Source organism: Penicillium oxalicum, chromosome I, assembly GCF_001723175.1.
Source record: "Penicillium oxalicum strain HP7-1 chromosome I, whole genome shotgun sequence".
In the NCBI taxonomy this organism is placed as follows: Eukaryota; Fungi; Ascomycota; class Eurotiomycetes; order Eurotiales; family Aspergillaceae; genus Penicillium; species Penicillium oxalicum.
Genome location: NC_064650.1, coordinates 4,056,391 through 4,082,614, shown reverse-complemented (window position 1 = coordinate 4,082,614; position 26,224 = coordinate 4,056,391). Strand labels below are relative to the sequence as shown.

Here is a 26,224-nt window from a genome sequence, read left to right as displayed (position 1 = left end):
ACACTCGACCTGACTCCTCGAATGGCGATGAATGAGAAATGTCGCGCGTGCAATACCACTTAGTATGTCGCAAGTATGTGCGCCGTCTATAAGCACGTTCGTAGGATCAAGATACGGCGGACACAGGAGATTTGGAGACACAGTGCTAACGCGGGAGTTAGGGAAAACGCCGCGGACTTTACATCTTTACAAAATAGTATCCACTCGGCACTACGGATCGTGGGGCACATGACTCACTTCAGCTGGAAGAATCTGGATCTCGTCATAGGATCGTAGGATACTGTAGCATGGATTTCTAAGAACCAGCCAATGGCGCTGTACGTTGTACTCAACTACACACATTCATCTTGTTGGACTGTATTGTCAGTGCACCAGTATTTCTCTTGTGCGCGCCAAAGATGCGTCTCTCCGCCCTCGAAGAGTGTAGGGCGTAGGGTGCGTAAGGCGCTGGGCTCGGAGACTGGGAGGGGGGTTCATGATACGACATGGTACGATATGATACCGGCTGCAGGTGGTCATTAGCCACAGACTTTATTTCCGATGATGGTAAACTGGTATCACGTAGGTACGGTATCACCCAGACCCCGCATGGATAAGGCTATCGCCGGCATCGGCGTGCGATAAGCTAATCGCTCTTAAACAAAATCAGGCAGTTCGCAGCTTCGTAGATTGAGGAAAATCGGTGTGCTGCTGTATCTAAACATGGATGACCTTCGCATGACAATAAAGTGTAGTCGAACGATCTGAATATTCTTTACTATATCAACTGACAGAGCTGTCACCAGAGCAATGTCCTTTCCCCCTTGGATAGTGGAAAGGTTCAAGGCTCGGCGTACTTGCCAGCCGTCCCGTCAAGCTGCGCTTCCAAAACCGCCGCTTTCCCTTCTCTCACGCTTTGTATCGCCTCTGGCAGCTTTTGCGCAAGCTCAGCAACTGTACAAGCTCGGCCAGCCCATAATTCCCCACCCGCGGCAGCCTTTGCAATACCTGCGTAGTCAGGCGTGGGGGCAAACGAGATGTTGAGATCTTCGTTTGTTGCGCGCGAGCCATCTCCGTGTGGATGAACAAGCAACATGCTTCGCCGGGGCGCATTCCATCCTTTATTGTTAAGAACAATAGTCAAGACGGGAATACCATATCGGCGGGCGATCCAATACACAGAGCCGGGCACCGAGAAGAGAAAAGTGCCATCGCCAACGACTTGAACAACGAATTTGCCTTTGCCGGAGCCGCCATGCTGCACATCCGAAGCAAGCTTAATCCCTAGAGCCCCCCAGACCAACCGAGACCTCCACCTCCGCAGTTGATCCATGAATTCGGCAGTGTGGCACTGACTTGATCCGAAACATGAGGTGTCAGCGTCACAGCCTCAACCGCCCAGATAGCGTCTGATGGAACTTCATTTCGAACTTGTGCCATGAGGTAAGAGATATTCAAATCCGCATTTTCACCCTGATTAGGGACGACCGCCAGATCGGAGATTTCTTGACGGCGCTTGGTGTAGTGCTCTTCGCGAGTTTGACCCATGTCTTTGTTTTCACTGGATGCCATGAATCGCTGAAGCGACGCGGTACTCGAAATGTGTTGGTTGAGCTGTCTGAGGGCCGTCGTGGAATTTGCTCGGAACGTCGCCATGGCAGGGATATAAAAGACTGGCATTTGCTGCTTCAGCGGATCCACGTCAATGTGAACGATTCTGGCCGAGTCGGATGGTTTAAACTGCGTTGGCACCCATGGCACATCACAGTCAATCACGAGAATAAAATCGGCTGTCTCAACAGCTTCATGCCCAGGATAGCGCAGACCGAGCCACGCAGGATGGTCGGCGGGAAAACACATATCACTGCCCCCAGTATCCAAAACCCGAATTCCTTTGAAGCTGTCTGCCAGGGTCACCAATTCCGCCACAGACCGGGCGTCTCGACCAGTGTAGCCTACAATCACGAGCGGATTCTTGGCCGTCATCAGCTCACTCGTGATGAGTTCAACCCCATGGTGAGGTAAGGCGGCTGGCTCCACGGGGCCCCAGTGAGCTGGATTGAGTTTGTAAGGCTGGATCTCCTCTTCCATGACCTCTCGTGCTCCCGTCAGATAGACAGGACCCTGAGGGTGACTGGACGCAAACTGTAAGGCCCGACTGACCATCTGCTTCACATTTTTGCCCGATTTGATCTCGCCCGAGTAACGACAATACTGTGAAACAATCTGCTTTTGATCGTGTACGTCTTGAATCCAGTGAATATACTCTGTGCGTGAGCCTCGCGTCTCACCTTCAATGGTGTACGGAGACAGGCCCGCGAAGATCAAGACCGGGGCCCGGCCACAGGAGGCATTGTGTACAGCGGCACCGAGACCTTGTGTGCCAACATCGACATGCACGATCACGGCTTGCGGTTTTCCAGTTAAGCGAGCATAGCCATCTGCCATGGAGAGTGCCACCATCTTGAATTGAAGTTGAGGTTAGCATCTACTTGCTTCTCTTGGCCCCGGAGAGATACATCAAGCATGAACCTTGATCAAAATGCCAGATCCTATGGAAAAGAATCCCTCAGAAGCTACTCACCTCATTCGGACAAGTAATGATCCTCGGAAAATGTTCGCTTCCTTCCTTTCGAGCTTTCGCCATCGCCTCCAAGATGGAGGGGTGATCGGAGCCCAGATTGACAAAAACATGAGTGACGCCATTCTATCACTATCGTCAGTTAAAGAATTGGTTGTACAAGTCGGCTTCGACACACCTCCCACAGGGCCTCAAAAAAGGCAGATGATGCAGTGTAGACCCTATTCCCAAGTTAGTCAACATGATCCAAGGGTGGTGCCAGTCATCCTGTATTGTTTGTTGGCTCACATAGCTGTCTATCAAGAGGTTTTAGTTCCCAGATGATTCTATTTAGCAAATTTCTTCACAGGATGATAGGCACATTGAAGTTGAAGAATAAAAAACTAAACAAAAGACAAGAGAAACTGGAAGTCATGCGTCGAAGTCTGGGGAAGACGCGCAGGATTGGCACTTTCCCCAACTCGGGGACTTCGGGGTGAACACCGAGCCATGAGGAGATGAGGAGACGTGGGGGCATATGGGCGCGCATCATCTGTTTGGGGATTCTTTTCTCATCAGGATCGTGGTTTTGTTTTTGAGTTCGTTGTGATCTGCTTCATGAAGGAATGACCTCGGCATTGAACCACCAATCAAGAGGCTCCAAGATCGATTGTAGCTACCGATATCGCTGATCCTACAAGTAGCGTACTGCCGAGCGGCTAATACGTAGTATGCTGGGATGCGAATCCATGCAAATTGGAACTAATGCAGGTTTTGTTTAATAAAGTACGTTCTGCATTCAATTAAGAAAACATGGTCAGGAATAACTAGCGCTCCAAAGTACCATCTCGTTCAGTCTAGCGAGTTTCATATGCGGAGCGACTGAGCAAGAGCCTGCAGTGCGCTATCTCAAACCATACACAATGCGTCGCGGTCACCTAGCAAAGGACTCGGCATGTACTACTTATTTTGCGTTCATGACCTGCCGCTGGTATCTGTTTGCAAAATCTCCACCACAGCCAACACGAATACCACGAGATCGCGCCGCGTTGAAGTTTTGTACCAGAATATCGAGCCTCAGATCCAAGGCGATAATCTCAGGCGTGGCCACAAAAGAAAGAGGCGTTCAGTGGACATAGAAACTTCACTGACGAAAGGATTTGAGCACCTCTGAGGATCTTGCTGAGTAGTACCGCCGACATGTTGGGTGACATCTGAGACATGGTTGCGCATGACTACCGAACTGTCTCGGCCCCTGTCACGGAGGACTTTTGTTGAACGGATACTGGGTCCGAGCAACTGGCATATGGGGGAACTTGATGTAGCCCCGAGCCGACCAGTGGATATCCTCGTATCTCTTGCCTGCCAACCATGAGACTTTGCAAGTAAATCACAAGAACATATACAGGCCCTGGTCTGCCGCAAGGAAGAGAGGCCAGAACCAATTTTCTGCTCAGTCAACCTTGCCCACGCCTTTCAGGGTGAGGTACACATCTGTTCCCCAGCCCCACAGGCTCTGAACGGCAATACTGCCACCGAAATACTCTGCGTAAGCCCGACCAAGCGGAAGCCCATAGCCGAGGCCCGCAATGCTGCTGAGATGACCACTATTACTGGAGATGGTGTTGAGAGCATCCATGTTGCCATTATCCGAGTTCAGGTTCATGTCTGAAAAGGTGGTGAAGCTGTATGACCAGATATGAGGGAGAACTTCAGGCGGAATGCCACCTCCGCGATCGCGAATTCGAATGGTGATGCTCTGCGATGAGGGACTGGAGGGACCCATTGTCTCGCCGACATACATTCCGCCACTTTTACCGAGTTCAAACCCAGTATCGGCATCTCCTTGAATGGGTGGTTCTCTGCCAGGCACATCCGGTGCTGCAGCAATGGTCACCTCAATGGGATTCCGCTCGTTTCCAGATTCGATCGTTGCGCGGAATGCATTCTTCAACAATTCTGTAATGATATACTCCACATGAACCGGGATATGCGCGAATGAAGCATCAGGCTCGCCTCCAATGACAAGGCGCGGACGAACCCCGTATTTCAATTCGCAGATTTCTCCAACAAAATCCTCACAGACTCGTATGATATTTGCGGGCTGAAGCGCAGTGTCAATCACACCGATATAGTTCGAGGGAACGGCGCTTTTATCACTGCTGGACGATGATCGCGGGTGTGGCTCGTCGCGGACTGGCTGAGAGGCAAAGTGAAGCGCCAGATGCTGCTCCGCAATCAGACGGGTACCAATACGAGCACGAAGATGAGTATCCAGAAAGCGTGTCACATCATCCGGGCTGACGTATTTCCGACACTCGAGGAATCCTCGAGCAAGAATAGGGATGGTGTTGGTGTGTGTTTGGACCAGGTCCGCGAGAACCTCACCAAATTGATTTTCCTCCTCGAGTGTCGTGATTCGCCTTTTTTGGTAGGGGAGCAAGGTGGACAGTGAGTGTTGGTAGTTGTGGTAGATTTTTGATACGTGAGGATTAGAGACAACGATAAAAGGCAAATTTCGCAATGCTTGGATTCTGGAGGCAAGTCGTGCGGGGAGCAGGTTGAGTGTAAAGTTCGCCGACGCGAGAAGGGCATCCTTAGACAACGGTGGCCGTCCATGCCTAGCAGGTCATTTCCCGTCAGTCCCCTCATTTGGGTTATGTCTATGGCCTAATATCCTCTTTGACGCACCTTAATAAATCTGCCAAGGTCAGGGGACGACGGGGACTTGCGGCCAATTGAGCGACATCATCTTTCGCAGCATCTTTGGTTGAGTGATTGGTCCAGTCCCAAGTCCTCTGCGACGTGGAAATATGGCGAAGTGACTGCGACCACTTTCGCGGGCAGCGGGTATGCCCTTTCGCCAGCATTGCCCCGAGTGCTGAAGCAGTCGTATCGTGCCTCTAAAGCAGGCATGGAAATATGGTGATCGAATGTGGAAACGGGGGGGTCTTATCAGCAGGGAGGCGGTGACGAGCAGATGAACGGGTATCCGCGGCTCAACGAGTTCAACACTTTATCATTGACCCCCCGCCAAATGCGCTGACAGGACGCGCGTGTCTCTGTCGGTGCAGGTCTGCAAAAAGCTTCTGGACTTGACCGCTTACTTGATTGATCGTATTCCCTGGCTCAGTTCAGTTTTCCTCATGGAAAAGATGCGTCGACATGGTTTGCCTGACGGCTTGGCTAGTTAATTCCCCCTTGATGAAAGGTTCCAACCATTCTACAACGAAGTCTTCAGCACCGAAATTTGCTGATCAGTGACGTTGGGAGAGTTTCCCGCGAGTCGATGTACTTGCAGCAGGTGCGAAACTGCGGATGCAGCTTCGACATGGAAAAAGAGTAAAATGTGGTGGTATTCGTTACTTCATGACTCCGCAACTGAGCAACACATCCGCAAACTGAAGGACGTGGAAGCTACTGAGAAACTATATGTACATAAGCTGGAAGCTGCCATGCAACCAATGTTTCGCTGCTACTTAAAGATGGCGTCACGTAGAAGCACTCCCGTGCAGGCCAAGCCTCGCAGTCATCAGAGGTCGACCCTTTACTGAGTCTTGACCTCTGCATCCTTCTCGACGTGGACGTGATCGTTGGACTCCAGAGTGTCGACGTGGTCATCAGGAAACTCGACACTAGGCAATGAACAATCTTTAGCCCTCGAGCTCACCAGAAAGAGAGACGTTTTGCATGTAAGGCGGATACTGCGAAGCAAAATCAAATGGTATACTTACACGAACCCCTTGATCAAGCTGTATTCATGCTTAATAGAGCCACCTTTACTGACGGCTTCCTCCTTCGCACTAAAGAAGAAGAGCAGTCAGATTCAGCACAAATACATTCACCTGGCTTGCGTCCGGAGAGGGAAAGCTTACGCCTCGAGCTTGTCCGCAGGAGCGTCAGGCTTCAGAGTGACCTGTGCGCTATCAGCATCGAGATACCTCACATTCATCGAGTAAAAGCGACACATACGTTGTATGAGAGAGGCATAGTGGCTGACTGATCGCGTACTGATGTGCGAAAATGGGTTGGAAGCAGTCGAGGTTTGACCGACAGATGAGCAAGTTGAGTCGTTGGGTGGAAGTTCGAAGATGGTGGAGATAAGCAGGTGGAGAAGGGAGGGGTTGGTGGTCTTATAGCAAGTAGTGGGACATTCGACTGATAAGAGCGGCCACTGGCCTTTTCGGGTCCGAGGAGGTACGAGGCAGTACGAGGCAGTGAGGCACTGGCGGGCTTACGCCATTTTCGTTGGCCATGCGAGCACCCTGGGCATGTTTGTCTCCCCCCTTTTGGATGCAAGCCCCTCCAATGCTCGTTCCTGGCGGCCAAAAGACAGACCTTGGAGCATACAGCCAACCCTAGAGGCTTGAAAGTACTTCTCGCGCTCAAAATGCTTCCCTCGTTGCACGACGTACGCATTCTTTCCCACGGTTCTCCTTGTTCAATCTATGTGTGCAACAACGTTTTCTACGCGTCCGAGGTCTCTCATCATTGATCAGGTATACAACGCCTGTAGAGAAGTAAAGAGATGGCTGAGCTCGGTTAACCAAAACAGGGAAAATCTCAGCTGCCGAGTGGTACGCTGACTTGTAAGGGGACCTTTGCATGAATGGTGGTGTAACTTCGACGAAACATCCGCTGCGGCGATGACGCTATCGTTCACGCAAAACGCGGGGCAGATCACGTGCTGATAACACAGGCCCACTTCTGTCGATATCGCGATGGGGACGCCGTGTCCTGAGCCGTCAAGTTTATTGACACGAGCGAGTCTTCTAAGGTTGGGTAGCTAGGCAATAACATTCAAAATTTCTAGATTTTTCTTAAAAGAAAAAAATCGATACGCCCATATTCGCACTTACACGCCAGTGTACTCATCTTGCTGACGGGGAGGCATGTTCATCCCGTGCATGCCTTTGTATGCTGGGCTCTGGGGCGGTCTCCAACCTTCCAACACCCTTTCATCCGCTATTTGATATACCTCAACACCTAATGGGCGACATGTAGATGACATGTTCCCCTCTTTATCGCCCCATCCCCAGTGGGAAAGGTCACCTGTAACGCAATCAAGAGGTCAGCAGAGCTCACAACATCTGCTGAGGGACTAGGTTAATAGAACCGACCACCAGGGCATGCAGATAGCGCACACAGCACGTCCACCTCGGCAAAGAATTCGAAATATTCTCCGGGCTGAGCAGGAGACGTCTCCATGAAGTATCGACCCTGGTCATCAAGCCCAGTGACTTGAAAGACATTAAGCACGTCGTGGACGTCGAGCTCTGTTAGACCGTAAGGGACTACGGACCGGGTTAGGTTGGAATGGCAGTGAAAATCAAAGGTCTCGCCTCCCATCAGCAAGTTGACGTAGGGATCACAGCGAGTTCCAAGCAGATCATGTACCCGCCCACCAAATTGCGTGCTTGGAAAAGCCTTTTCGGGTTTACGCTTCCCATCAGGACCGAGCACATCATGCAACTGACCGCCGCTCAGCGAGTCGCCCGTAATGCTCACAAGAGGTCGTAGATAGGGCAGATTAGACCACAGCCGGTCCCCAATGGATACATGAGACGCATGGATTTGACGGGTACGTGCAGCCCACAGTCGTTCGCGGGGATTTTGGGCGTTCCAAATGTTCAAGTCACCCACTTGTGGCCCCTCTGGGGTGGTGAGTCGACAGATAGCGCCAGCTGGTACAATCCACGCCTGGGCGGAGCATGGGCGAATCTTGAAAGACTCCTTCAGGACTCGTGCGGTGACGTCGGAGGCAGTTTCGGATATCCTATGATAGATCGCATCTGTTGCTTGAATACCAGCCAGTGACGACTCATAGGCCGGAGGAGGTCGCCGTGTGATGGACATTTCAATTTTGTGCTCAGGACACTCAGAAGGTCAAGTCAGGGAGCGTCTGTAAGTATTATGGATTATGGATCAGATTAAGTTCCCTCGAAGAACACTGGCCCGGGCGATACTAGGTTGTTTAAGAAATCTGCCTTCCAATTCTAGTTGAATGCGTACCGATACCGGGCCTTTGCGCCATTGCAAGAGCCCCCCCCCACCCGGCATGGTTTGAGCTGACTAGCAGCTTAACCTTCAAGGAGGGGGATCGGGAGAGCCACACCCCCACGATAAAGGATCCCACTCTCTGACCTGACCTGGATCGAAGTGAGACTTCATGCGAGCTAGTCGCTGCGGATAGAAGATTCGTCATTGGCCAGTCTACGGAGTACACAAAACGGGCATGACCACTAATAGCCAGGGCATAAAATGGTCCTCACCCTGGCCAGTCACCTGCATACTCGCGAGTCGCGAGTTCGTCTTTTTCAGGCAGTCAGGAGCCTTAAAGCCTGGGGCAGGAATAGAAACTGACAGCAACAACTGGTATACGCTAGTCCCGAAGGGTAAAATCTTTTTTTCTCCATCGGCCTCATATTCTTCCGCCCCGAAATAATAATTTTGGATCAATTGGAGAAACAGCTTCAAGGTTGGCGTTGCATTGCTAGACCTGCTTCAACAGTTCTTTTTTTAAATAGAAAGACTGCAGAGACGCTGGTCTCTCCATTTGTACCATGGAGCAGCAATCGAATAGGGCCCATCGCCCTGCCAAGGAGAAGAAGAGATTTGAGGGTCAGTTCATTGCGCATTTCCGCGGTCAATTTTGCGATCAACATCTTTTCGATCGCGAGGAAGTCTCATTCGAGTGCTAACAATGTGATCGATTCAGGCTCAAACCCCAAGGCTTTTGCATATTCTAATCCTGGAAAACTTAACAAGCAGGCGGCTCGATCACACGATGTACGTTTGAAACGCCTCGACTTGGTCAAAGATCATATGCACATGCTGACATCGGCTTCGACTTCTAGGTCAAGGAGAAGAGATTACATGTTCCTCAGGTCGATCGTATGCCTGAGGAGGCTCCTCCAACGGTGGTTGCAATCGTCGGACCCTCTGGTGTAAGTAACCTTGCCCGTTTTGAATCTCGAGAGCTTTCATTTGACCATAACCGGACTCTTCATAGGTTGGCAAGACGACTTTGCTCAAATCCTTGATCCGTCGATACACTAAGCAGACTTTGAGCTCTCCACAAGGTCCTTTGACTGTGGTCACGACTAAGCGCAAACGCCTCACGTTCTTAGAATGCCCTTCCGATTCCCTCGCCGCTATGATTGATATTGCCAAGATCGCAGATATTGTTCTTCTGATGATTGACGGGAACTACGGATTTGAGATGGAGACGATGGAGTTTCTGAACGCTCTTTCAACGAGTGGTATGCCTGGAAACGTGTTCGGTATTCTCACTCATCTTGATTTATTCAAGAAGCAGAGTACTCTGCGCATGACGAAAAAGCGCCTCAAGCACCGTTTTTGGAGTGAGCTCTACCAGGGCGCAAAACTCTTCTACCTCTCTGGTGTGATCAACGGCCGATATCCCGATCGCGAGGTTCACAATCTTTCTCGTTTCTTGTCGGTCATGAAGAACCCGCGTCCGCTTATCTGGCGCAACTCCCACCCGTATGCGCTCGCCGACCGCTTTTTGGACATCACTCCCCCAACTCAAATCGAAGAGAATCCGAAGTGCGATCGAACCGTGGCACTTTACGGCTACCTCCGTGGCACCAATTTCCCTGCGCAAGGCGCACGAGTGCATGTTCCCGGTGTCGGTGATCTGACGGTCTCCGGTATTGAAGGGCTCCCCGATCCTTGCCCCACCCCCTATATGGATCAGCAGATAGCCAAAGCCACTGGCAAGTCTAATCGACGTCGGCTGGGTGAGAAGCAGAAGCTACTTTTTGCTCCAATGTCCGATGTTGGTGGCGTGCTGGTTGATAAAGATGCCGTTTATATTGACCTCAAAACCAACACCTTTGACCGCGGATCGGACGATGAGTCTGACGATGAGAACCGCGGGCTGGGCGAAAAGCTCGTCGTAGGCCTCCAAGGTGAACGACGAATGCTCGGCGAGGCTGATGAGGGCATTCGTTTGTTCAGAGGTGGTGAAGCAGTTGCCAAAGCCGAGGACGCCGAAGGAAGTGGCAGAAAACACAAGCGTCATGCGCGCGTTGCTGACACCGAGCGTGTGACCGAGCTCGGTTCCGACGAAGAAGATGCCAGCGAGGAGGATGAAGATGAATTTGGAGATGATCAAGACGAAAACGACGACTTCAGTGACGACGAGGACGGCGAGATTGATATGTCTGCACCGGCGGACTTCGAGTCGAAATTTAAGGAAAGACAGAACGGATCTCTGCAGCGTGAGGCTGAAGATGTCGCGTTTGCTGATAGCGACTCAGATCTTGGCTCTGTCTCGTCCGTCGAGGATCAAGAACTGGACAGTGGCGAGGAAGACGACGAAGACGACGACGAGGAGGATGAGGATGAGGATGAGGAAGGAAATGCCCGTTGGAAGGACAACATGCTTACAAACGCAAAGGCTTTGCATGGAAAGCGTCCTGCATTCCGTGTCAAGGATCTGTCGAGAATGATGTACGATGAGTCCATCACTCCTGCGGAAGTTGTGCAGATCTGGCGAGGCGAGGACCGCGATGACGACGAATCGGATATTGAAGTGGGTGAAGATGGGGAGGAATTTTTCAAGAAGACAGATAACGAAAAGCGCGACCAAGAAGACTTCCGGGCCGTCCCTGACTATGACTACGAGGAGCTTGAACGCAAGTGGCGAGACGAGGAGCTGATTGAATCCTTAAAGCGACGCTTCGTTACTGGCAAGCTTGGGGGAGGCGGTTCCGATGACGAACTTGAAGAAGGCGATTTGGATGACCTTGACTCGGATGATGAGGGTGACGGTGCCTTTGAAGATCTTGAAACGGGTGAAGCTTTCGACGGCTTTGACGACGATGACGAAAAAGACGAGGATGAGGAGGGAGATGAGAACGACGAGGAGACCCCCGAGGGCCCTGCTGACCTCGACGCTGAGCGGGAGCGCAATGCGAAGCGGAAGGAAGAGCTTAAATTACGTTTCGAAGAAGAAGATCGTGAAGGATTTGCAAATGCAAAAGACGGCCAAAGAGATGGAATGGAGGGTGAGTTTGGGGAAGACGATTGGTACGACTTGCAAAAGGCCAAGATGCAAAAGCAGCTTGACATCAATCGAGCCGAATTCGAGGAGCTCGACCCGGCCTCGCGTGCTCGTGCCGAAGGATACAAGGCCGGAACTTACGCTCGGATTGTCCTCGAAAATGTGCCCTACGAGTTTGCCGCAAAGTTCAACCCTCGCTTCCCCGTGATTGTTGGTGGTTTAGCACCCACCGAGGATCGATTTGGCTACGTCCAAATTCGTATTAAAAGGCACCGATGGCACAAGAAGATCTTGAAGAGCAATGATCCGCTCATCTTCTCCCTGGGATGGCGTCGGTTCCAGTCACTGCCCATCTACAGCACCTCAGACAGTCGAACTCGAAACCGAATGCTCAAGTACACACCCGAGCATATGCATTGTTTCGGTGTCTTTTACGGCCCCCTCGTTGCTCCCAACACTGGTTTCTGTTGTGTCCAGTCATTCTCCAACAAGAACCCCGGGTTCCGCATTGCCGCAACCGGTGTTGTGCTCAGCGTGGACGAGCACACCGAAATTGTGAAGAAGCTCAAGCTCACGGGTGTGCCTTACAAGATCTTCAAGAATACCGCATTCATCAAAGACATGTTCAATTCCTCTCTTGAGATTGCCAAGTTTGAGGGTGCGTCCATCAAGACCGTGTCTGGTATTCGAGGTCAGATCAAGAGAGCTTTGAGCAAGCCGGAGGGATACTTCCGTGCCACTTTTGAGGATAAGATCTTGATGAGTGATATCGTTTTCCTGCGCGCATGGTACCCTATCAAGCCTCACCGCTTCTACAACCCCGTGACCAACTTGCTCGACCAAGAGGAAGGCGGCGCTGGCGACAGCGGCTGGCAAGGCATGCGACTCACCGGTGAGGTGCGCCGTGACCAGGGTATCCCCACGCCGATGAACAAGGACTCTGCGTACCGTAAGATTGAGCGTCAGGAACGCCACTTCAACCCTCTTCGGGTCCCCAAGCAGCTCGCCGCCGAATTGCCATACAAGTCGCAGATCACCAAGATGAAGAAGCATTCGGACAAGACATACATGCAGAAGCGTGCGGTCGTGCTTGGTGGAGAAGAAAAGAAGGCCCGCGATCTGATGCAGAAGTTGACCACCATGCGGAATGAAAAGCAGGCCAAGCGTGCGGCGAAGCAAGAAGAACGCCGAAAGGTCTATCGCGCCAAGGTGGCGGACAGCCTGGAGAAGAAGACTGCTCGTGAGAAGCGTGAGCGTGATGACTACTGGCGCCGAGAAGGCAAGAAGCGAAAGAACGACGATGATTCTGGCGGTGGTGGTGGGAAAAAGCGCAAGTGATCTGAAATTGGGGGGAGGGAATCTCATCAGAAACTATTTACGCCCTGATTGGGCACCCATGTCCTGTTACTTGCATTGAGGATGGCGTTTGCGCATCAAAATCTATTCATTTGCACATGGTCCACATCTTGTCTTATTGAGGCTTATCTAGACTCTGGGCTACATTACTACTAAGTCTGTTCAGGGAGTCTTTGTCCAATCTAGGCACAGCTCGCCCTCCGAGCCGCGGTCAAGGTCGGTCCAGCGATATCGAGTCGGGGTTACTCTTGAATAGGCTTGATCCGCGACCACGGTCGTTCTTTGACCCCTTACCACCCAGGTCGGAGATTGATAACGCATTCCTCTTTCGCCTTTTCTTTGCACTACACTCCAGGAGCATGGGGGTTTTCGAACCAGGTGTGTCACACTCACCTGTTTCGGTAGTTTCCCAATTGCGCCAGAGCACCTCAGCACGTGACCGCGTCTTGAACGCGTCGCCGTCGAGGAGCGGGTGCCGATGGGGTCCTCAGCGCTACACTTTGTAAGTTTGTGGTATCTCTCAGGTTGGGCCAGCGGGCTCTTCACGACCGGTCGCATTGCCTTGGAATCTATCATTTGTCCCGTGCTATCATTAGCTGCATAATTCTTTCTTCAGTCGTGGTCGCTCACGAGAGGCAACAAGCTGTCCGTTGTTTTCCCGTGATCAGCTCTGCGCGCGTACGGGCCGATCCCCGCTGGACCGGGCTGATGCGCCTGGCAGTCGCGGCAGCCAATTTTGAGCCTCTTTGCAACGATTCGACAGCCTTCAGTATACCAGCTTTCCATCTCGTCGAATCTGGACGTGCTCTGATCTTGCCACGTGAATGCCCCTAGTCTGACCTCAATGCGACGTTGGGTCTGAGGAGCTACGTCGAGTGCACTGGTCAAGGCGGGACTCACGAGCACATTATTGGCGGCTTGCGACCTTGAATCTTTCCAGAGTGGGCGCAAATACAATCAAGTCGGCTCTTTATATTCTATGCCACGACTTTTGTGGTAATACTTTCAATGATGACCGACTGTCACAGCAGGCAGCTGAGTCAACGGCCTTCTGATGACGAAACCACCACAAGCACCGCGCAGGTCGCCTCAGGCGTGTCAACAGTCCGTACACCACAAAAATCAGCTTGCATGAGTCCAACTTATGATTCTCAACCAACCCAATTACTAGTTTCACGCACCGACAGTCTCGCTCATGGTCGTTATAATCAAGTACAGGAACAAACTGGCTGTGTCGAGCCGTTGGAGCGCAAGGGCGACACGACTGGGGAAAGTCAATGTCGCGAATCACCAGCTGCCAGCACCCTTTCGCTTCCCGCTTCTTCATCCATCGGGTCGAGCCTGGATCCGAAGACCGAGTCATCTCAGCTCAATTCGGTGGAGAGCCCACATGCAAGATGCGCAGAACACAAGGGGAATCGGTGCAGAGATCCCGTTCACACCTCACTGCTCGACCAAGATATGATGCTTAAACCCGACCCATTGAAGGTCGAATATACTCTCGACTCAAATCACTCACCACACTCCTATAAGAGTCAAACAACGCGGCCCGACGGCCATACGGGACCTGGCTCTGGGCAGAAAAGGACTGCAACAGGAGAAGTAAAGCCATTATCAATACAAGCGCCATCACCTCAGCCGTCATATCAGGAGGGGGTCGTTCGACGTCGTTCTCAGAGTACCAATTCACCGTTAAGTGGAAGCCGTATAGCTCAGGTATCCATCATCCGCACTCCATCATCTCCTATCTTCCCTTGACTGACGCATGTGAGGTAGCTTTCTGTTCATATCCGAACTCGACTTTCTTACGCAGCGGCCAAGATAGAGAAATCCCGGGAATCTCAGCCCGGTCCCCCTCGTAACGGGGGAGGCCTCAACGAGGGCGGAGCTGCACGCCTTCTGAGCTCAAACACGACGTCGCACGCTTCTCCAAACCCCAGCACCTTGACAAACCGCCCTTTTGTATCGCACCGACGCTCTCAATCCGCCATCTCCCCACCCCGCAAACTTCTCTCCATCCCTAAGTTGGCTCCTCCTGTGGAAATTGATACCTCGCAAGCCTCTCGTCGGCGACGACCCAATCCGAATGAGCATCCCTTGAAATCAAGTGGTGGCGGCCCGTATCTTGGACACAAGCGGCATCACTCTACTCAAGAGTTGGGTGTACCCGAGGCCGTGCAGAGCTCACCAGGGGTGTTGGGTCCGGGTACACCTTCAATTGCTCCCCGTCCGCTGCCGCCCAATTCCACCCGGAAAGGTCTTTTGGGGTCGAGGGGCCATTCGCCAAACACTTCAATGGAGCAAGACGCCATTGAAACGCTTTTGTTCATGTCCAGTCCCGAAAACTCGGGGTATCGTTCAAGTCCAAGGCCCTTGCAACCTTCATCGGCACAGCAAAGTTTAAATGAATCGATTGCCTCTGAAAAAATGGAACCCCATCCAGTTGTGCACTCGCAAAATGGGCTACCAAATGGCGGCTACCCGCGATGGGGAAGTCTAGGGCCCCGGGTGGGGTTGAGCTCGACGGATGATGAGATTGATCGCATCCTTGACCAGATGGGAAGTGATAGTGAGGATGAGGCTCGTCGTGCGTTGAACCGGATTCAAGCGCAGGCAAATCCACAGGGTTGAAAACACCACGCAGTGTGAGCGAATTGGCGAATGCACGGCTAAAGTAAGATGAGGATGAAAGCACTTTTTCGCCTTTATACAAGCAATTCAAACCTAATGCACCCAATCGGTTCGCAAGCACAGATCACTGGCTGACGTGTTGAGCTTACATCCTCAAGACCTCATTTGAGATTCTAAAATAGAGCGGTGGGCCTGGTGGAAATTTTGAATTTTGTCTATCCAGATGCATAATGTCTATACAACGTTCTTCTCGTGACTTCGTCGTCGCTAGCAAATCAGAGATGCAGTATGAAAGTGTGATAAATACTGATTTTTATCATTTAATGTGCAAGTTCCTTGGGCAAAGTCAGTCATTGCACACATTCCACCTCCTCGGGCCGATGAGGGACGACACTTACACTGGCCATTTTACTTCTTGCGCGAATTCTTGGGCCGTAAATAGCCAGTACCCATGGGACCAGAGTGAGCAGGGCGCCCTTTTTGCGAATGTGGCGATTAGCTCTTGTCTTCAGAATTGCTCTCCCGATTTTGTACTCACTATTCCACCCAGTAGACTCGACGCTCCCGGGAAGCCCAGATTATTGAACATGGCAGCCGTGACAAGTGGGAAAATACCGCCAAGAAGATTTCGGCCTGAAAACAAATCAGTTTCATATAAACACGGCGACGTTTTTGATGTATTTTTATCCATTTTTGAGTCATCCTTTTTTTTATTTCTTTTTGACCAAGACAACCACGAAAGACTTACAGCATGACTGTGCCGCAATGGCGGAACTAGCATATCTGTGGTATGTGTCGGCCAGATAATTGAACGTGGCGAGATAGATGGAAAAGATACCCATGGTGGCACATCCCACGGCCATGGCGGGTACGATCCAGTGGATCGAAGAAAGGAAGTCCATCCGAACCAGAACAGACCGATCGGGAGGAGAATTGACTCGATGCAGACAAAGTATAATCGTCCTTCGGCGGACGATTGCCGCCAGCCAAAACGCGCAGCGATCTTTTCTTGCCAGATGCTGATCACAGTGATAATAAGGACGCCGACACACATGGCTGTTGTTTTTGTTTCGTTTCGAAAGATTAGATTGATATGCTCAGAAGAGAGTGTGTCGCGCTTCTATTGACGTCCGACATACCTGTGAAGACGGCGCCGGTCTGTTCAACATTGAAATTGTGATTTGCGCTAAAGACCAGCGAAACAGAGCCGAATTGCAGGTAAAGGGTTGCCCAGCTGAAGGACACCCAGAGAGAAAAGAAGAAAACGACTGGCTCAGTGACGAGCATGTCTATCGAGGGGTTCCATCGTCAGCTGCGATCGGCCAATTCAAAAAGAGAGCGAGGAAACCGGGCTCAAATATGAATAGGGAGACTCACGAAATGGACGATATAGTGATACCTGAATCATCGTGGCCAGCGAGGCCCGTTGTTCGTCACTTTCAACTTTCCATCGGATCCGACGGACACGCTTCTCGTCGGGCGAGTCCACGCTCGACATGATCACTCCGATATGGCCTGCTTCTTCGAGACGTTCGTAGTAAGAGTTCAATGCTTGGGCCTTGCGACTCAGCAAGACACTCCCACGGGTCTCCTTGAAAAAGACAAAAATGATGGCCACGAAGACGGCGGACACAATGGCGTGCGAGTAATAGATCCATCGCCAGGTTGTATGGGTCACGATAGCCCCGGCTAGCATGGGTGCTAGACCTGTGCCGAAGAGCGCTGCGCCAGCGAAGAGAGCCATCGGGGTGTTTCGGTCTTGAGCATGGTAGATATCACTGATGACTCCACCGACCATGGTCGAAAAAGTTGCTATCACGGCATTAGCTATTCCCGCCCTTCTTGATCGCCCGCAGGTTCCAGCCGATTGAGGGTTGATACGCACAGCCTCCCACGCCTTGAAAGAATCGAGCTACCAAAAGGCCCGCAAATGAGTGTGTTCCACCGCAAGCGATCAGCATCGCTAGTCCAGAGACGTAATTAGTACAGTTGCCGCACGCGCCACTGCTTATGGAGACGGGGACAGTCTTTGAAAAGGCAATACCTACCTACGAACAAAATCCCACTGGCAACGAAGATCGGCCGCCGTCCATTGATTTCCGAGAATGGAGCGAGGACCATTGGTGCCAGGGCAAAGCCGATGCAGAATAGTGTGATGCTCAAATTGTAGACCACGGGGCTGATGGACCATTCTCTGCATAGCTCTCCCGAGGCTGGACTCGCTTCCCCGGCTGAATATCCCGCCAGCGCCGTGACAGCACACGAGATCCACGTCATGATGGACTTGCGCCATTTGGGCCAGAGGAACGGCGAGGAGTATTGCTCCAAACTCGGCGCGTCCGGCGGGGGTGACTGACCAGGTTGCGGGGGCAGAGTGATGCAGGGCGTTGGCAACGGCGTCTCCAAGTCAAGATAGAGATATTCGACTTCCTGGGACTCGACCAGAGAATCCGGACTCGCCGCGCGTGCTTTGGCCATGATCATGGAATTCACCGAGAGGTTTTCAAACAGGGAGGGGTCGAGGAGATCGACTGTGCTCCGAGCGAGACCTTTACGTTATAGATCGACCTTTTCAGCGCCCAACCAACGCGCGATTCTAGAAAGTAGAGAAAGGTGTTCAGCCGCCTCTATTTTCCTCGCTCCGTGTCGATCATCTGGTCACATCTGATCCGGCAGTTGACAGCTCTTATAAACAAAAGCTTTAACGGCCCGGTCTGGCTGTCTAGACGTGAGCTCGTCCAGTCGCCAAGGGAAAAATCAAAGTTGGAGAAAGAGAATCGGCACATCAAGTGGATGCCTCGCTCCACCGACTCCACCGGAGCTGGTCCGAGTCTCGAATGGGTCGTGAACAGAGAAACAGACGGACATCACAATGGCGATAGGCTACATGGGGTCTTTTAACTGTGTCTAATCACGGCCTGTGTCTTCTTTTGAATCGTGTGACTGGAATGTTGATTTTGGTGACAGAAGTTGCCCGGTACGAGGAATATTCACGCCTCAGTTGCACAGGTGTTCGCTTATAAACCATACCAGAGTCAACCCAGAGTAAATTTTGTACCATGCATTCGACTTTGGTGTTTGCCTAGATTCCGAGTACAACTGAGGTCAATTTGGCACGATGAGTCAAGCTCCACATCCCGCCCAATGTGGCTCTTATTCTTTTTTTCCTTCTAATTTTCTGTTGATGATTTTCGTCATCAAGCGGCAAAGTCTCTATTGTCAGCACAAACATGCAGAGCCAGTACTATTGGAGAAAATCTGCAATAGACGAGAGGGCACTGTCAACTGGCCTTGTCGAAAGGTTGACTTGGTCGAGTATGGAGTCCTCTTTTCTCCACTTGTCAAGCGGTGCATCTCCAATTCGGAGAAACGAACGGCGAGCCACGGCGGATGCTTGGCGTTTCTTCTAACGAATGACTCGGAAGAATCCAGGAACTTGAACACCTCACCGGATGAACATGGGCGATGGAACATCGAAGACGAAAAGCGTGTTTCTATTGAAATACTGCTGGTCTCATGTCAAGTCATAGCCCCTAAAGAGAGTAGCGCTGAACGCGCCAAAAACAAAAAGATGCCAAAGTTAATCACCTACAAACGCGGTCGGTCGGCGCCCGAGGCAGAAAAGAGGCACCAAATGATGCCCGCGGGTGTTGGCGCGGCCTCCTCAATTTGGCCTCACTTCTCATCCGGATCTTCTCCAGTTCGCGGGAGGCGTAACACACGGGTGACGCCAGGAGCCACATAAGCTATGATCCAGGCATGATGAAGTGAGCGCTATGAGTAGCAGTAAGCCCTATCACTGTCAGCGCTGCCCTCGGGCCTTCGCCCGCCTCGAACATCTGCAGCGCCATGATCGGTCGCGTACGTCCGCCGGCTCGTCCCTTCACCCCTCTACGGCTCTATTGCTGATTTCCAATTAGATACGAAGGAGAAACCATACGTCTGTGTTCAGTGTCCCAAGGCTTTCACTCGCAAGTGCGTGATCAATCTCTTCCCCCTGCCCTTCTTTCTGGACCCGAAATCTTTTGGTCCCCCGCATCTTGTCGGTATGGAGATCGTCAATGCAAAAGACTGACTGGTCGTCGTAGAGATCTCTTGGCCCGTCATGAAAGGCTTTCTCACGCGCCCGAGGGGAGCAGTACTGCAGGCGACATGACGCAGACTCCTCCATCAGCTCATCCGAACCTGGATGGTCTAGATACGTTGGCATCGGTGGTCACCGACCATGCGCAGATGAGTCGCAGCATGCTCTCGAATAGCAGCCCGCATTTCCCCGGTGGACCCTCTACGCATCCGACGCCGATGGCTGGCGTGCGATTGGCAAATCCCGAAACCCCGTCGGCAGCGCCTCCTACGCCTCTGCCGGGGCCGGATTTTGGGTACGCCTTTGGGGGCTTTACAGGACCCTACGAAGGCAACGACTTTACCTCGTTCCTGGACAGTGTCCCCCTGCCAAGTCACCCCTTTTCGCCTGCTTTCCAGCCGTTGCCTCTGTTCCCATCCTTGGCGTACTCGCCTGTGACGGATTTTGATCAGTCGTCGGATAGAGGTCAAACGTCTGAAACGACGTCCACCCCTTCGAGCTCGGTGCTCCCACGCCATGGAGCTCAATTACCCTCGCTTCAACCAGAGGGCTATCAAACCACTCCAAAGGCCCGTCAGCCTACTGGGTTTGTGCCGGTCACGGCCCAATGTCGAGACAGAACCCTCGAATCCTTGAAAGAATATGCCGGCGTGGTCCCTGATCCGTCTCTGCCATCTCGACATGCGCTATCGCGCTGCTTAACTGGATACCTGATGGGATTTCACGATCACTACCCCATCGTCCACAAGCCCACGTTGAACGTCGATACCATGTCCCTGCCACTTTTCTTGTCCATGGCCGCCTTGGGGGCTCGGTACTCGCGGGAGCCCGACACGAGCATGCGTCTCTATCAGATTGCCAAACCCGTCACCCTCGAACGGTTCCGGCGGGTGTTCCTCTCCGGTACCATGCCCACGGTGAATGTGGCCAATGATCAGGCAACGCTCGAGCTATTGCAGGCCCTCCTGTTGCTTATCTCGGTCTCTTCCTGGTTCATCAACAATCCACCCTATCACGAGTCCCTGGCGATCAGAAGTTATATGGCTACCCTTCTTCGAAAGGATGGGATCAATCGTCTCCCCGAATTTGACGGAACCTGGACGAGCTGGGTCCGTCGCGAGTGTGTCAAACGAACCAAACTAATCGTTTGCTGTTTCTTCAATATCCACACCATTGTGTTCGACATTCCTCCGGTCATCCTCACGGAGGAACTCTCCCTGGACCTCCCTGCACGGAAAAGGAGTGGCAGGCACAGAGGGCTGACCTCTGGCAAGCGGCTCGTACACAGAGTTCCGGTGAGCCGGATATCCAGGATGCTCTCTCGGCATTGTTTACCCCAAACAGTGGCATGGAACGATTTTCCTCGTTGGGGGGCTACGTCTTGATTCATGCCCTGTTGCAGGACATTTGGTTGATGACCAAAGCCGGTCGTCTGAGCCACGCTCGCGGCTACCGTCAGACCCTGTCCACCGTACCAACCCCGGAAATCATCTCCATGGAACAGGCGTTGGAGCGGTGGTGTCAGTGCTGGGAACGTAACCAGGAGTCATCTATTGATCCCTTGAGCCCCCACGGCCCCGTGTCTTTTACCTCCGCCGCTCTCGTTCGCCTGGCGTACATTCGCCTGAACGCAGATTGTGGATCGGCCCGGCAACTCCAGACCTGGGACCCGGTGCAGATCGCAACCAGTCTCAAGGACAATCTGCGGGTTCAACGAGGGGATCGACTCACGCGGGCGGCCTTGCATTGCGCCCACGCCCTCTCCACCCCAGTCAAACTAGGCATCGGTTTCGTCGCCCACTCCCAGGTTGCCCTCTGGTCCAACCAGCATGCTCTCTGCTCACTCGAATGTGCCGTCCTGCTTGCTAAATGGCTCGAGGCAGTGACGGTGCCCGAGCCCAGTCCGAGTCTGACCGAGCAGGAAATTCGTTTGCGGGACTTTGTCCTGGAGATGGTGATGGAAGTGCAGCATGGGATTCCGCGAGAATGGTTGTTGGCCAACAACACTCGCCTCAGTGCGGCCGTGACCCGTCTCTGGGCGCGTCTTTTCACAGCGGACTATATCTGGGAAATGGTCAGCTTGATCGGCCGGAGTTTGAACAGTTATGCCGATCTGTTGGATCAGCAGGGTTGATGCTCGACGAGACTCAGCCCAACTACGTATATCAAGGGAGTGTGTAACCCTGACGGTTGAGTGGGTGGTGCCAGACAATATGGACAAGATATTCGAGAGACAAGCCTACTTTGTTGGTGCCATCCTGACTTGCGTACCGGTGGAGACCAAGTCAGGCCGAAGGAGACCGACTGACTGTCTTGAAATATTTTACGTCCAGTCGAGTCGAGTCGAGTCGACATGTTTCTGTATCCCAGAAGCCCAGGTTGTCTTGTCACGATTCTTGACCAGTGCCAATGGAGCTCCCTGGTCGCTGCCAATTCATCCCCCAACTCCACTGGCCCTGTGTCTCCGAGGCCTGCCCACAAATGTATAGCGAGGGCGCTTGTCCCACCTCTCAACCAAAATAAATAAATGTTGATAAATCCTTCGAGGCCGGAAAGAACCTTTACAGTGTTCAAGTCTTGGAGTCTGGATGTGTAAGGGAACAAAAAGCTAGAGTGTAAGGTACCTTTCCTGAATTGGTCCAGAAGGACCTTGTTCTGGAAGATATATTATGCTCCCGTCACAGCCGGAAGAAATACTTCCAGTGACCCTTTCCCCCGATCACAGATTGATAGGTTGAATTCTGATCTGAAAGTGGGATCATGGCCAAACACCCTCGTCTTGTTTAAAGCCTTTACTAGAGAGTAGGTACGAATTCACTTATGTAGCACCGCGCCCACCTGGATTCTCTCCAGGGGGACTAGTAGACTACTAGTAGTAGTGTGTAATACCAAGTAGTCTCCACCAGCGGGCTCAGACGAAGATCTCGTCAGCCCTTGAATGTTCCCTCGATTCGTTTGATCAGTCAAGCTTGACAAGACAAAGTACCACCTGCCTAGTACTAGCCCATTCGGTACCCCTCCATGAAAACGATCATCTCTGACATTCTCCAACCTCCACCAAGCGGTTCACACCCCCCGTCACACCTACTGGAAAAAAAGCACGTACACACCCAACAAGAAATCAAGATGAAGAGCACCAATTCTTTCGTCACCACCCCTGAAAATAAAGAAGGCGTCTTCTCACCCGGTGGACCAACGCCAACCTTCAACCCGCCCCCATCCGCCGACTCAGCCGGAGGCCAAGAGACAGGCGGAAGTACCACCGAGTACCATCTCAATCACCTCGCCATTCGCATCACGGATCCTGCCCGTTCACTCCATTTCTACGTCGATCTTCTGGGCATGCGAGTCATTTTCACTTTCAACGCAGGGCCTTTCACCATATACTACCTGGGCCATCCGCCACCGGGTATTCAGCCGGCTGATCTGGCCAGCTGGGCCCAAGAGACGAGTCAGATTCCCGTATTAACCCGCACAAAGGGCTTGTTGGAATTGTACCATGTGCATGGCACCGAGCAGGTTTCTAATGGGAATGTACCGCCGCATTTGGGCTTTGCCCATCTGGGATTCAGTGTGCCTGATGTTCGGGACGCGGTGAGTCGGTTGAAAGAGGCCGGAGTGACGATTGTGAAGGACGTGGGTGAGTTTGAGAGGGAACATGTGCCGCTGTCAACGTGGGAGGAGGATCGTGGAGTGGGCCAGGGTGGAATTCATGAGAATTATGCGGCTTTCTTGCACAAGTTTGCAATCGTGGCAGATCCGGTAAGTGAAGCGTCCATGAGGGTGTCCCCTTCTCTCTTCCCACCATTTCCAAGTGAGGATGGGGTGGGATCTGTGCTGCTGCAAGTTCGAGGGAAATCCCTGACACAACGGCAGGATGGGTACTGGCTGGAACTGATTCCACAGACGATGGAATGACCATGCAACCATGGGATGACTAGTGTCTAAACGGGAGGAAAGTGGTGATTTCGGTAGGGTTGAGGCAGGCTCACGAGCAAAGGGCGTCGTGGCTATTCACCAAAGTATCATGTCTTGAACGTTGCAAGCTTTTTATACAAACAAAATGACCCAAGTCTCCCTCCCTTCCGCCTGAGGAAGCAAGCCAAACACCCTCCACTTGGAAAAGAGGTAAACACGAGATAGTTTTAGGCCCCCCAGCTATCATCCTCCGCAACATCATAATCCATCTCTCGTTGGGGCATGTGACTCGATGCTGAATCTTGCATGGCTGGCGCACCCTCCATGGCCATGTCGTGGTCCTCGTCACCGAGGCCATTCTTCTCCGTTGAAGTCGCAGCCGGTGTGACCGAGACAGGAGGGTTGGGCACCCAGGTCTTCTGAACATCTCCGGCTGACGGAGCATTCCAGCGACTGAACATGAACTTCTCGGCCTGGTAGCGTTCCTTGAATGCCACGATCACCGAGTTGGGCTGATCCGGGTTGGGTTCGACAGAATCATATTCGCCAATGCCCTACAGCGAGAAAGAAAGAAAAAAAGAGAGAGGAACGGGTTAGCATGGGCTCAGAGGGATTACATAAAGGGGAAAACTTACAATCAAATGCTGGCGCAGAGCCTCGTCATTCTCAGACCCAGGTACAATGCCCGAAACAGCGACTCGTCTGGGCCGGTTGTCCAGACGGAGGACACCTCCGCCACGTCCGCGAGGAGCGAAGCCTCCTCGTCCACGATAACCGCCCCGATATGAAGGATCGTAGCCTCCACGTCCACGGAATGCGCCACGCCCGCGGAGACCACCACGTCCGCGATAGCCACCACGGGCAGAATCGGCATGGGAGGGGTCAATGCCGAGTGTCTTGGCTTCGGCCTCGAGAGCGGCAAGCTGAGCACGAAGTTTCTTCGTTTCCTCGCTCACATTATCGTCCGAGGGAGCCGCGGTCGGGCCAGCCTGTTCTTGACCGCCATCGGTCTTCATGGCGTCGTCGGCATTGCCACCCCCAATGCGCTGTAAGAGACGAGCCTTCTCTTCCTCGTGTTTCTTCAAAAGTTCGTTGCGTTGACGTTCGAGGGCCTCCTTGGCTTCTTCAGCCTCGCGCCGCTTTTTCATTCTTTCCTCGTGTGCGCGTTGCGCCTCTGCCTGCTGTCGCTCGAACTCCTCTGGATCAAAACTGGGAGCTTCATGGTGAGATTCACCAGCCTTGTCATCTTGTCTGGGTTTGTGCCAGTAGACCTTGACGAATCGATTGTCGAAAATGACCTTGGGACTGGACCAGGCCTGCTTCGCCTCGGGATAGGTTTCGTACTTCACCAGCGCCAGCTTTCTGTGCGGTTGCAGGGTGATTTCGGTGATGTTGCCGAATTGTGAGAAGAATTCCCGCACCGCATCCTCGGACAGCTTGTCCTCGGGAATTTGCTCCACCACAATGGTTGTAATGGATCGGTCCTCGTTGGGACCTGCGGACGAGAAATCGGCTCGACCTCCACGACCTCGTGCACTATTTCCACCTCGACCACGACCCCGACCACGATCGCCGCGCGCGAGTCCAGCTCCGCCACGGGGCAGACCGACTGATGCGGTCTTCGGGTCGTACTCGTTCTGCGATCCGGACTCACCATGCTGGTAGGGGCATGCGGCACCCAGGTAACAAATTCCCTGCGTGTCATAGAAGGGGCAGCGCTGATTGATTGAACCCATCTGTCCAGCGTCGGGTTGACCGGGAGCACCGGGCATTCCAGGCATTCCAGGCATGGGCATGCCGGGCATCTGGGGGAAACCCATGCCCTGCATCATCATGGCAGCTGCCATAGGGTCATTTGGGTCGAAATATGGGAAGCCCTGCATCATTGGGTTGGAGTAACCGCCTTGTCCGTGGGGGTATTGCTGCATGTTGTGTCCAGACCAGTCGCCGCGACCACCACCACGTCCACGGCGCGGGGTCTTGAGAGCACGGTTCTGCGACATCCCGTTCATTGCATCCCCGTCTCCCTGAAACCCTTCATTGTATGTGCGTTTGCGATTCTGAAAGTCGGTTCTTGGGCCAGACGGAGGATTGAAATCCTGGTGCGTCTGAGCATGGGTCATGTGCGCTTGCGGGTGAGGAGCTGGAATTGGCGCGGCAGGCTTTGGCCCAAATTGGGCAAAGAGCTCGTCCACAAATGATTTTGTGTCTATGGGCCTCATTAGCACCTTCAAGGCAAGATAACAGCGTCACAACAATTTCGCATACTTTCTCTCAAGAAGTCCTCGAGGTTCTCGATGGAAGTTTCCTTAATTTCGTCATCCGGAGCATCGCTCCTGATCAGCGCCAGAACGTAGTCCGCCAGGACATCCGAGTCGGCGTCAGAGCTGTAAATGGACAAGGTAATAACGTGAGACTAATGACCAAGTCAAGTGAAAGTCAAGGAGCACCGCTCGCTCGCGGAGCTGGGAACTCACATGTCCTCCAGCCTCTTGACGACCCACGTCTTCACATTCTCGGCTTCTTCATCGGTGAATTGCATGGTGTTGGATTTCTCGACTTCTATACCATCTGACAATTTGGCGGGATGGAGAAACTGAAGCGTAGCGTCACTGGTTGGGTCTGGCTACCAACAGTGCACACCTCAACGGAACGAAAAGAGGCG

General features: G+C 52.6%; 10 protein-coding genes across 10 annotated transcripts; 4 read left to right on the top strand and 6 right to left on the bottom strand.

Annotated features, from left to right (window-relative positions):
* Positions 1 to 820: 820 nt before the first annotated feature.
* On the bottom strand, positions 821 to 3,077 carry POX_a01328 (uncharacterized protein; the record flags this gene model as incomplete). Its single annotated transcript, XM_050110256.1, has 5 exons — positions 821 to 1,237; positions 1,336 to 2,442; positions 2,564 to 2,686; positions 2,739 to 2,781; positions 3,022 to 3,077. 5 exons carry the CDS (start codon positions 3,075 to 3,077, stop codon positions 821 to 823), a joined length of 1,746 nt encoding a protein of 581 aa, XP_049974024.1.
* Positions 3,078 to 3,992: 915 nt separating this feature from the next.
* On the bottom strand, positions 3,993 to 5,409 carry POX_a01327 (uncharacterized protein; the record flags this gene model as incomplete). Its single annotated transcript, XM_050110255.1, has 2 exons — positions 3,993 to 5,160; positions 5,231 to 5,409. 2 exons carry the CDS (start codon positions 5,407 to 5,409, stop codon positions 3,993 to 3,995), a joined length of 1,347 nt encoding a protein of 448 aa, XP_049974023.1.
* A 677-nt stretch (positions 5,410 to 6,086) lies between these two features.
* On the bottom strand, positions 6,087 to 6,529 carry POX_a01326 (uncharacterized protein; the record flags this gene model as incomplete). The annotated part of the gene is made up of 4 exons (XM_050110254.1): positions 6,087 to 6,174; positions 6,274 to 6,342; positions 6,415 to 6,455; positions 6,512 to 6,529. The coding sequence occupies 4 exons, from the start codon at positions 6,527 to 6,529 to the stop codon at positions 6,087 to 6,089; spliced, it is 216 nt and encodes a 71-aa protein (XP_049974022.1).
* Positions 6,530 to 7,394: 865 nt separating this feature from the next.
* Positions 7,395 to 8,395, bottom strand: POX_a01325 (uncharacterized protein; the record flags this gene model as incomplete). The annotated part of the gene is made up of 2 exons (XM_050110253.1): positions 7,395 to 7,591; positions 7,660 to 8,395. 2 exons carry the CDS (start codon positions 8,393 to 8,395, stop codon positions 7,395 to 7,397), a joined length of 933 nt encoding a protein of 310 aa, XP_049974021.1.
* Positions 8,396 to 9,102: 707 nt separating this feature from the next.
* On the top strand, positions 9,103 to 12,908 carry POX_a01324 (Ribosome biogenesis protein bms1; the record flags this gene model as incomplete). Its single annotated transcript, XM_050110252.1, has 4 exons — positions 9,103 to 9,160; positions 9,258 to 9,328; positions 9,397 to 9,486; positions 9,552 to 12,908. The coding sequence occupies 4 exons, from the start codon at positions 9,103 to 9,105 to the stop codon at positions 12,906 to 12,908; spliced, it is 3,576 nt and encodes a 1,191-aa protein (XP_049974020.1).
* A 1,029-nt stretch (positions 12,909 to 13,937) lies between these two features.
* POX_a01323 (uncharacterized protein) lies at positions 13,938 to 15,557 on the top strand (the record flags this gene model as incomplete). The annotated part of the gene is made up of 2 exons (XM_050110251.1): positions 13,938 to 14,642; positions 14,703 to 15,557. 2 exons carry the CDS (start codon positions 13,938 to 13,940, stop codon positions 15,555 to 15,557), a joined length of 1,560 nt encoding a protein of 519 aa, XP_049974019.1.
* Positions 15,558 to 15,877: 320 nt separating this feature from the next.
* On the bottom strand, positions 15,878 to 18,035 carry POX_a01322 (uncharacterized protein; the record flags this gene model as incomplete). The annotated part of the gene is made up of 9 exons (XM_050110250.1): positions 15,878 to 15,892; positions 15,956 to 16,033; positions 16,096 to 16,190; positions 16,306 to 16,340; positions 16,430 to 16,613; positions 16,697 to 16,846; positions 16,935 to 17,369; positions 17,443 to 17,520; positions 17,606 to 18,035. The coding sequence occupies 9 exons, from the start codon at positions 18,033 to 18,035 to the stop codon at positions 15,878 to 15,880; spliced, it is 1,500 nt and encodes a 499-aa protein (XP_049974018.1).
* A 1,298-nt stretch (positions 18,036 to 19,333) lies between these two features.
* On the top strand, positions 19,334 to 21,775 carry POX_a01321 (uncharacterized protein; the record flags this gene model as incomplete). The annotated part of the gene is made up of 4 exons (XM_050110249.1): positions 19,334 to 19,418; positions 19,478 to 19,603; positions 19,648 to 20,936; positions 21,044 to 21,775. 4 exons carry the CDS (start codon positions 19,334 to 19,336, stop codon positions 21,773 to 21,775), a joined length of 2,232 nt encoding a protein of 743 aa, XP_049974017.1.
* Positions 21,776 to 22,767: 992 nt separating this feature from the next.
* Positions 22,768 to 23,559, top strand: POX_a01320 (uncharacterized protein; the record flags this gene model as incomplete). Its single annotated transcript, XM_050110248.1, has 1 exon — positions 22,768 to 23,559. The coding sequence occupies one exon, from the start codon at positions 22,768 to 22,770 to the stop codon at positions 23,557 to 23,559; it is 792 nt and encodes a 263-aa protein (XP_049974016.1).
* A 227-nt stretch (positions 23,560 to 23,786) lies between these two features.
* POX_a01319 (uncharacterized protein) lies at positions 23,787 to 26,101 on the bottom strand (the record flags this gene model as incomplete). Its single annotated transcript, XM_050110247.1, has 4 exons — positions 23,787 to 24,113; positions 24,195 to 25,768; positions 25,828 to 25,946; positions 26,037 to 26,101. The coding sequence occupies 4 exons, from the start codon at positions 26,099 to 26,101 to the stop codon at positions 23,787 to 23,789; spliced, it is 2,085 nt and encodes a 694-aa protein (XP_049974015.1).
* Positions 26,102 to 26,224: the final 123 nt, after the last annotated feature.